Raw genomic sequence first — 11166 nt, 5'->3', positions numbered from 1 at the left:
ATTTGCTCCTGATTGGCTTGTGGGCATGGCTTGTGGGGGTAGTGGAGGGACAGTCAATTTGCATGTTTCTCTTTTATTAGATTAAATTGTTCTCTCTGTTGAATTGAATGCTGGATTTTTATTATGTAATAAACTGGTATATTCTGGATTCATACATATTTTTTAATAAAAATGGCATTCACACTATTAAAAAAAACAAACTGCAGCAGAAAGTCACACCCCTTGACAATAAAACCAGTTACCATGCTCAAGATGTGGTGTGATCACATGCTAATCATTCACCAGGCTTTGTTTAAAAGTTGTGACTCTTGATTTAAGTATGTAGAAGATAGTTATAGATATGTAATATTTATGTCAGCAAAATTACTGGTATTTTTTCCAACATATGACCTATTCACTAAAATTTGTTAAAAATAACAGTGAATTAATAACAACAAATAACCTATTAATTATAAGCAAATCTTGGTTAAAAACATTTTGTAACTAACAGGTGTTGATTTTCACATGTGACATATGGACCGGAAGTTTTGTTCATTAAATCAAGTTCCACAAAATCAAGGGTTTACTATATTGAAAAAGGCAAGACATTTACTAACACTTAAATTCTTCTCATATTTCCTTATTTGTGTCATAATTAATCTCCATTTTCTTAAGCAAGCTTATACCATAGAATAGCTTCAAAGTTACCGCAGTTTGCTCTTCTTCTGGCCACCTCCAGCATGTCATTTATATGATCCTGCCTTTTGATAATTGCATAAAGAAACCTCCCTCCTAGAGGATCTGATGGGCCTGCTTAATTAGTGTTTTGGGGAAGAGAGCATTGCATAGCTTTGAGGGATTTGGGGGAAAGGAGATGCTAAAGAAAAAAAGGGCAGACAGCTGTCAACTGAAAAGTCTTAGTTGAAGTGTCTGTCTCATGGGACTGTTGGAGTAGAGATGGTTTGAGCCCCTTGCCCGGCTCCCTTCATGGCAGAGCATGCCCGCCTGCCCTAGACATTGTCTGAGCTCATTTCCCTCACCTTGCCACTCCTTTAAGCATCACCTGATGTGGGCTTTGGCTTGGCAGGGTTGCTTTCTTTGATTATTTTTTGGAGGCAAAATTGATTTTCCTCCTGTTCTTGTTACTACTATCTGAAGCACTTGGGAAGCAGGGGCTCCCCATGAGAGGCAGGTTTAAGGGTCCCTGCTGTGGTCCCAGGTTATTGAAGATAAGTTTAGGGAGGTGAAAACTGCTAAAAGGTTCAGAGGGAGCTGTATATTTAGAACAAACTCAAGGCAAACACAGCCAATGCTATATAAGGTAAAAGGGACACTGCAAGTTTTCCCAGCATTGTTGGATATAGCATTTCCCATAATTCACTTTTCTGAATTATTGAAATTAGTTCACTTATGAATGCCAGCAGTAAAAACAATATTGGAAATATTTTCTGAATTGGAATGCCTATGATCTTGCCATATTAAACCTATGAAACGTATTTTATCTTTTCTTCATTAAAAGGAATATTGATTATTGTTTGGTGCCGTAATAGATTGCTGTGCTCTTTAAGATTTTGTCTGCTTTTAATTGTTTCTGTTTCTATTTATAGTGCTGTGCTTACCATCACATCTTCCTGCTATTAGGGTACCTGCTTCTAATGTGTTCCTTCTAACCTAAGCTTGTTAGAATTGTCTAAATTGATAGTAAAGAATTTGACTAAAGTTGTTAGATAATGACCCGGATGCTTTTTAAATACTTTCTTTTGGATGTGCAGCCACATTCCACAACATTGAGGTTGCAAATAAGCAGGTCCACCCACCAGCCATACAGTGTTAAGGGCATTGCCCCCATGCCCCATACATGCTGACCCTCCAACTGGAGTGATGGGAGAGTGAACCTCAGTGAAGGCTTCCTTTCCTTTAGTGCATTCGCATTTCATTTACTAACCTGGTATAAAAATCGTATTTTGCAGCTGTGGGAACAGATAGTTAATAGGCTGGACATTAGGGAACTTGAGCAAAGGCTGTGAATAAGAAGATGCCAACTAGAGCAGCTGACTAGGTTATGTGCAGTTCATTCTCATCCTTCTGTAGACAATAGTGTTCTCTTAACTTGAAAATGTCCATATCCAGAAACAATTAATACAGAATGCATCTGTAAACTTTCATTGTGGATCCTACTAATGGAAAAATGATCAGAATTAAAGATGGTTTGGATTTATTCAAGAGTGAATTGGGGCCCTGGCCCGGTAGCTCAGTTGGCTAGAGCACTGTCCCAATACACCAAGGTTGCAGGTTCAGTCCCCTGGTCAAGGCACATACAAGATCAAGCAGTGAATACATAATAAGGGGAAAAGCAAAGCAGTGAGGGACACCCCCCCCCCCCCCCCCCCCCGTCTCTCTATCTACCTATCTATCTCTCAAGTCAGTAAATTTAAAAAAAATTTTAAAGAGTGAATTAGGATTATTTATGCAGAGAATGTAGTTTATTCAGCTGGATGGTCTATCTCTGTGTGCTTGCATCTGCATGAAAAATTGGTTAAGTTTTGGGAAAATCACCATAAGTAAAATTTCAAATGGTTAATTGGGAACAATAAAAATTCAGTCATTTTGTTCAAAAAATGTTCTAGATTGGCTGACATGGGATCTAGGCCAACACATGGCCTTTGATACTGTTTTATCATACTAAACTATTGTGAAATTTCAGAATGAAATTGTGATTTAGCAGTTTTAAGGAGAGACTGAAAAGCTTACCATGTGATTGTCTTAGTAGTTTTCAACTTTATTATAGAAACTAGAGGCCCGGCGCACGAAATTCATGCACAGGTAGGGTCCCCAGGCCTGGCTGGCAATCAGGGCCAATCTGCAGGGCGACTGGGAGGTCCCCGCTGGCACCTACCTTGGCCACCCTGGGGCCGGTGGGCTGGGGGCAGCTCCTGCATTGAGCGTCTGTCCCCTGGTGATCAGTGCATGTCATAGCGACCAGTCGTTCTGCTGGTCATTCAATTTGCATATTAGGCTTTTATTATATAGGATGACACCTCAGCTGGGAAGCATAAAATGTGCTATGATGCAAAGAATTGTGTAGAACATGCCAGAGGTTCTATTATGTAGTCCTTCAGTCAGTCAATCAGCAAACATTTGTGGTTCTTTTTAGCACTTCCACATCTTTTTTGCTGCCTAGCCCATTGCTTTATAATCACTTCTTTGCTTTTGTCTTCCCCATTAGACTGTAAGTTTCTCAAGATTTTATTCATATTTACATTTCCAGTAACTAGGATAGTGAGTGCCTGGTGCATAAGGGTCACTCAGAAAAATATTTGATAAATGAATAGTCAAGAATGAGTGCTGGCAACATAATTTTCTTGAAGAATTGACTTTTAAACCTAAATTAAATTATTTTGACACAGAAATTAAACATGACCGTTTCCCATTGTGTTCAATGTTTGTGGCAGTTTGTTCTTTCTAGAGCTATCACTGAGTAAACTGTTAGATTTCCATTCATGAGAGAGGTGTCAAAGAAGGATTCCATTAACCTTCGTTAGGCTGATGCTGCTAAAGGATCATTGTTCAGTGTTGGCAGAGCACATGCTTTGATCATCCAGCTTTTCACCATCTGGGGGACATCTCTTTTAACAGAACCCACATCATAAGACACATCGACATTATTTGGGCTTGTCGCTTACACTTGGGGAAGACATTGACTTTCTGTATAACTGATCTTCATAATGGCATTCTAAGAAATATTTACAACAGTATAAACCTTAAATTGCCGTAAGGAATTGGTATGTGGATACAAATCTGTTCATTCTTGGATAAATGGGGTTATACAAAAAGCATACAGTTGAATTGAGCTCTGTAACAATTAGTACTGGGAAACACTGTCTACCAGAAATTCAGTACCGTAGAATTAGCTTGTCTTTTAATGCAAGAATGTAAAAAACACTCCAGGAGGTCACACAAGTAAATTGTTTAATTCAGATTCAATGTCTGACACTGGTGTGCTGGAATCTATTGTGAAATGGGCTGTTTCGCTACAGGACATAACCCTCCAAAGATAAGCATGTTTTTATGAACACCTATGGCAGTAATTTAGTATGATTAGTAGTCACAAATAATCAAATCTCTTCTACATGAATATTTTTATTGTGAAAGTCAGAGACACAATATAAAAATGCTTTGGAAGATTAACTCTTGGGAAAAGGGTTCAAAATTACCTATGATCTCAATAATGTAAGATTAACACAACTGGAATTCTGGAGCACTTTTTTTGAGTATTTTCTTTTGGATATTTTTTTATGCATGCCCGTTGGTGGTTTTGTTTTAGTATTATAGGGCATGTATAATTAGGCACCCTTCTTTATTTTCCTCTCTTATTAGCAGGAACAGTTTTTCATATGCCTCCCAATCATAATTTTCCAGACTCTCTAATAGCCCATCATTATATTCAGCCTGTCCAACCTTTTAGGTTAATCACTTTCAAAGATATATCAGTGACTATATAAAAAAAATACTTTTAACAAAGGAATCTTTATTTGTTCAAAATTTACATATTTCACTCTTGCTGTATTTCATACTGATTTACATAAACTTTGATAAAAATAGCCAACATTTATTGAACGTTGGCATAGCATATCTGTTTAATCTTTACAACAACCTTTTGCAAGCAGATGCTGTTATTATCTCCAGTCAACAGATAAATAGAAAACTCAGATCGAACAGCCAGGAAGTAGCAAAGCTTGATTCTGAATCCTATTCTCCTACCATGCATGACCTCTGATGCCTTTGGTGATGGGCCTCGGAACTTTTGCTTTCTAGATTTGAGATCAAGTGTGTGAGTCCATACTCACAGGGGGATCTTTTTGTCCCTCTGGCGAATTTAGTTTCTGGGCCACATCCATGTGCTTTTCTCGAGTCATTAACAATCAAAATGGCAAACAGCATTCCTGGTTCAAGGACTTCATCATTTAATGAGAGTGGAATGCTTTTTGTTCTAACTTTTAGTGTCCTTCATAATGATGCCATGTAAGTTATGATGGCCACTGTTTTTAGAAGGATGTCTGAACTGACTCGCAGCGTCTTTTTCTGGATTTTTAACTATGTCTGTGTATCTGGTAGCTGGAATTACTTGAGTTACTGGAATTAAAGTTGTCTTATAATATCAAATTAGAAAGCAAATCTCATTGACTTATATCTCTTCATTTATTTTGCAGGTCACGGAACAAAAAACCAAAGGTAAATTGGGTTTTGTTTTTGCTTTTTAAGTCATTAGAATCTTTTGTGTTTAGATTTTACACTCTTGCTGACTTGAGCCTCCAATGCACTTGAAAAGTGAGAGTGGGTGTAGAGTAATTAAAGTTGGTTGTTTGAAGTCACTGAAGAGCAGTAGTGACAAATAAAAAGTACTTGTCATGGTGTTTGTAGTGGCCTTTGTAGTAGCCTTACATTTTTTTCAGGAAGTAAAAAAGTTTAGAAAAAGTGATACTTGTTTTGAAAGCATATGGGTCATGATTTTGAACTCAACCATTTCAAAACTCTTCTTTCATCGGTTTTGAAAGCATATGGGTCATGATTTTGAACTCAACCTTTTCAAAACTCTTCTTCCATCGTTTTTTTTTTTTAAGTGAAAATTCTGGAGAGAACAGGACAGGGATTTCTGTTGCAAGTTATATGAAGGCATGGACTAGAGTTGGTCCTCCTACCCAGGTAACAGATAATAAAAAGCACTCAGGTAGAAGCTAGTATCGCCCGTTTTTGGATATTTAGAATTGAGTTTCTGGGATTGATGCAGTAGATTTAACAGGGGTGAAGGGTAAGGTTAGAAATTAAAAGATAGAGTACTTAATGGAGGGATTTAGACATAGCAATTTAGCTTTGTTAAAAAACTATTCAGGTCATGGTTGTCTTGATGGGCATTATCTATGAAATGATTAGTTTATAAAAGCTAATCTGACCTTAGATGCATTAGTAAAAATATGGTATCTAGAAAGGGATGTTCAGTTCCCGTAATAGGCACCACACTATGGAAAGAACAGAGACAAACCTTTGTGGACGGTGTGGCATCTGGGCCAGATTGGTTAAGAAATGTGAACCTGTGTCACCTCTAGGAAAGTTAAACACCCAGGGATATTTAACCCCCAGGGGAAGGCTTCCCACCTGGGGAAGATCAGTAACTGTCTTCAAAGATTTAAGGGCTCCTCTGGTGCCTAACACTTAGCAGTTCCTTGGTAGATGTCTGCTGGATGTTTTGTTCATTTAGACCCATTCTTATCCCAAAAGTACCAATGATGAGTGAAAGCAACACAGAAAAGCTTCCAGCTCAATATAAATTTAAATAATTTACATATTGTTGTCCAGAGCAGTAACTCATAACCTTTACCTTCTTGGGACATACCTGCAGGACAGCATCTTTCCATTAGTGTACCTGGGGTGATGGACCATTGCAGTGCATTGGTCACAACTCTGTTTTTTGAGCCTATTCTAGAAGGCATATTACAGTGAGTGCATGTTGGTGGTTGGGATAATTTTGAGTTTACTCTAATTTATTGATATTTGAGGTGGGGGTTTTCCCCGAGTAAGTAATTAACAAACTAAATTACTTGCAGTATCCTTCACACCTTGAAGAGACACCTGTGTGTTCTAACACTGTGGTAGGAGCTGTTTCTTCAGGGATGGAACTGGCTTTCTCTAGGGAGTGAATGAATGTGAGGTATTATAAGACATGTGGCTCAGGTAGGTGGCCCAGATGAGAGGTAATGAGGATTTGAACCTGTTTAGGAGCAGTGGTGATAGAAAGATGCTTTGGTTCAGTAGAATATAATGGTGATTAGATAATGGACACCTTCCAGGTTTCTGACTTGAGCAGCTGGTTGGATAATGACTCCATTCCTTGAACCAGACGATAATGGGAGGGGAGCAGGGTATCAAGTGTGAGGGTGACAGGAAGGGTGGAAGAGTTCTGAGTTGGAGATAGTAATTTGGGAAAGATTTTTACATAGTGGTAGTTAAAGCCTAAGCTTGGGATTGTTTGTGGTCAAATAACTTAAATATGGGAAGGGTGCAGGCCTGACCTTCACATTAAGATTTTTTTTAAACTTATGACCAAATTCAGCTGCCATCTTGCAACTCTTATTAAGGGTATAGTCAAAAGCAGGAGTTGCCAGCTGTGACCCTTGAGCCGAATCTGACTCACTGCCTGCCTGTTGATGTACAGCCCGTGAGCTAGGAATGTTTTGTACATTTTTAAATGGTTGGGAAGGAAATAAAAGCAACAATTTTACAACAGTAAAAATGATATGAAAATTGTATTTCAGTGTCATAAAGTTTTATTGGAACACAGCCACACTTACTCATTTTATACATTGTTTGTGGCTGCTTTTTCCTAAAAGTGCAGAAATGAATCGTCAGGACAAAGATCATATGGCTAGCAAAGTCTAAAATATTTGCTCTCTGGCCCTTTACAGAAAAAATTTACTGACCCCTGACCAAAAGTATGAGAAACCACCCTGGCCAGTGTGGCCTTCGTTGCTTGGGTGTCATCCTGTGCACTGAAAGGTTGCTGGTTCGATTCCTGGTCGGGGCACATGCCCAGTTTTCGGGCTTGATCCCCAATATGGGGGCGTGCAGGAGGCCGCAGATTGATGTTCCACTGTCACATTAAAGTTTCTCTCTTCCTCTCCTTTCCTCTCTGTCTAAAACTCAATTAAAAAAAAAAATCTTAAAAAAAAAAGTATAGCCGAACCGGTTTGGCTCAGTGGATAGAGCCTTGGCCTGCGGACTCAAGGGTCCCGGGTTCGATTCCGGTCAAGGGCATGAAAAACCTGCAAAAAGGAAGAGAGAAAATCTGAAGAGTGAGCTGGAGTAAGTCTTACAAAAACAAAGAGGAAGGGAATAGCCAGTAATGTCAAGTTGAAGAAAAGGTCCAGTGAGTGCCCATTAGACCAGCAGGCGCCAACCTTTCAGACCTCATGGACCACCAGTTGTCCATAGACCACCAGTTGGCAACCGCTGCATTAGACAGCAATGAAGGTCACTGTGATTTAATGAGGAGAGAAGCTCCTAGGGGAGATGTTAGGGCAAAAGCCAGTGTACATTGAGTTTGGGGAGTGAGTGGAAGGTAAAGAGATGGAGACAGTGCTTAGAGGTTACTGAAAATTGTTCAATGCTCATGGGCCACTCACAGTCCATAGACCACCAGTTGGCAACCGCTGCATTAGACAGCAATGAAGGTCACTGTGATTTAATGAGGAGAGAAGCTCCTAGGGGAGATGTTAGGGCAAAAGCCAGTGTACATTGAGTTTGGGGAGTGAGTGGAAGGTAAAGAGATGGAGACAGTCCTTAGAGGTTACTGAAAATTGTTCAATGCGCATGGGCCACTCACCGTGTGTCATTAATCTTTGAGATTTTTTTTTGTACTACATTTTAACTGATTATTCTTCACAAGAAATTTTCAGTCTAAAATAATGTCTTTTCTAGGGCTTGTTTGTATTTACTGCTTTTAAACATTTTTTAGGTTTTTTTATGTGTGTGTTTTTTTATGTTTTAAATCCCTTTCAAGGTATTTAAAGAAAATAGTAATTTGTATTGGTTCTGCCTTTTTCAGAATATTCTTAATATTTTTATCTTTTAAAAAGTAGCATCTTATTGAAGTTTTCCAGAAATAGAGGCAATTAGAAGTTCAAACTGAGATGAGAATGGTATAAGATAATTAAGGCAACGGAAAGGGAAAAATATTCAGTCCTTAGAGTAAGTAAATGTTTTTTGGGAGTAAATGAATAATTTATGATCCATTCTATCTCTGATGTGATGGTAGGGAAATGCCCTGAGGTGCTTCAGCAGGGAATGTTGCACAATGTGTGGTACCCACTAGATTTCTTTGGTTGTTCTGTGAGTATTGTAAAGTTAGTTGAACTGGTGTTCAGACCTCAATGCAGTAGGCTGGTCTTAGTGTTGGTTGTTCTGTGAGTATTGTAAAGTTAGTTGAACTGCTGTTCAGACCTGTCTTATTCTATCTTAGGGGAATGAGTCAAGGCTGTAACAGACCTCGCTAATTTAAAGGCTAGCCCTTTTGTAGAAGAGCAGCCTCATAGGAACCTAGCTCCTTCCATCCTAAAAACCACTTGGGAAGAATCCCCCCCAGCCTTTGCCAGCTTCTTGTGTATTCTCATGATGGGGGACGGGGATTGAGAATGCCATGTGGTATCGAATCTTCCAGGCACAGATAGAAAATGGATCATTAAATAATTCATCTTTATTCATCAGTTTATCAGTTATTTATCCATTGGCTATTATAGCAGAGGGTGCTGTGTTAAAAATATTAGACAATGACCAGTTTATTTTCTTAGGTCATATGTTTATTCTGCTCGCCATGTTTATTCTGACCTATCTTCCTTACTGGGAGGCCCAGTATAGCCCCCTGATGGGCTCAGGTTAGACCCCAGGGTTGCTTTGACATTACTTCAGGCATCTGCTCCTTTCTCCTATTACTCAGAGTACTCTCCAGTGTCCAATGGGTATAGATTGAGCCCCCTGATTTCTGATGATGCATCTCTCTCCTCATAAAGGAGCCAGTTCAACGAGTGACATGCTGGCCCAGCATCACTTCAGCAGTCAGAACGGTACTGCCACCAGAGCTGGCCCTAACATTACTCTGGATGTCAGGGATTTTGGCCTCAGAATCATCTGAATTATCAGGCTCAGTGATTGTTTCTGTATTACTGCCAGCCACTATTTGCCAGGTAAATTTTCTTGGAAAGGGTGGCAGTCTTTTGGTAGGATGAAGCAAGGAAGGTACAGATCCAGAAGAACAGCCCCCATAGGGTTGAGCCGAGGGTCCTGCAGAGTATAGCTTGACAGTCACCCAGCACATCCCCACACTTCCTTTTGCCATTTTTTAAAGTGAGCGAAAACATTAAATTATTAAAGTCAATAGGGAAAGTATCTACATTTTGAAATTTTTATTGTAAATAAAGAGTTGGAAAAAACATACATGATACACTTAAAATGGGAGGAGGTGGGGCAAAAGCAAAATGATTATGACATTTCTAATATTTACACACAGTGCCAAGCAAGAGTCTTTGAGTTCAGGTAGCTGTAGTAACTAACGAGTTGATTTTGTGATCCTCTAGATCAGCGGTTCTTAACCTGTGGGTCGCAACTCCTTTTGGGAGTCGAAGGACCCTTTCACAGGGGTCGCCTAAGACCATCGGAAAACACATATATAATTACATATTGTTTTTGTGATTAATCACTATGCTTTAATTATGTTCAATTTGTAACAATGAAAATACATCCTGCATATCAGATATTTACATTATGATTCATAACAGTAGCAAAATTACAGTTATGAAGTAGCAATGAAAATAATTGTATGGTTGGGGGTCACCACAACATGAAGAACTATATTAAAGGGTCGCGGCATTAGGAAGGTTGAGAACCACTGCTCTAGATTGAGGTTCCCTGTGGCAGACCTTAAGAAAAAAGGATGAAAGATGTATTTCTGGCTTTGTGGGACTTAAAATGTGATGAGGAAGAAAGGCCTATAAAGGGAGAATTTCAAAATAATATGGAAAATTCAGTGGTAAAGAGAGATGGACGGCGTGTTCCAGGAGCACAAGTGAAGGGTGCTTAGCCTACCTAGTCCAGGGACTTTGAGAAAAGTTTCTCAGAGGTAGGTCTTTAAGAATGTGGATGACAGGAAGGGTAAAAGCCTTAAACCTTTACCAAAGACTTTGCCTGGGAACCATATGTACTGTACCCTCAGAGCTGCTGGGCAGCCCTTCGGGAAATTCCACTCTTGCTTCCCTCTCCCTCTTAGTGGAATGGAATTGCATGATATTGGTGTCTTGGCCTATAAAGGGAGAATTTCAAAATAATATGGAAAATTCAGTGGTAAAGAGAGATGGACGGCGTGTTCCAGGAGCACAAGTGAAGGGTGCTTAGCCTACCTAGTCCAGGGACTTTGAGAAAAGTTTCTCAGAGGTAGGTCTTTAAGAATGTGGATGACAGGAAGGGTCCCTTGGGCTAAAAACCTTAAACCTTTACCAAAGACTTTGCCTGGGAACCATATGTACTGTACCCTCAGAGCTGCTGGGCAGCCCTTCAGGAAATTCCACTATTGCTTCCCTCTCCCTCTTAGTGGAATGGAATTGCATGATATTGGTGTCTTTGAATACTTGTCACCATCACGCC

The 11166-nt window shown here is 39.4% G+C and overlaps 1 protein-coding gene across 4 annotated transcripts in view; it reads left to right on the top strand.

Annotated features, from left to right (window-relative positions):
* TNRC6B (trinucleotide repeat containing 6B) overlaps positions 1-11166 on the top strand; it is a 170253-nt gene that overhangs the window by 101566 nt on the left and 57521 nt on the right. For all 4 annotated transcript variants that reach the window (XM_014543846.1, XM_014543847.1, XM_014543848.1 and 1 more), the window contains one exon: positions 5190-5211. In XM_014543846.1, the coding sequence (XP_014399332.1) occupies positions 5190-5211 (22 nt within the window). The remainder of the gene's footprint in view (positions 1-5189; positions 5212-11166) is intronic.

Source organism: Myotis brandtii, unplaced genomic scaffold (assembly GCF_000412655.1).
Source record: "Myotis brandtii unplaced genomic scaffold, ASM41265v1 scaffold339, whole genome shotgun sequence".
Lineage (NCBI taxonomy): Eukaryota > Metazoa > Chordata > Mammalia > Chiroptera > Vespertilionidae > Myotis > Myotis brandtii.
The sequence above is the reverse complement of the archived record's forward strand: the minus strand, read 5'-3'. Positions and strand labels throughout refer to the sequence as shown.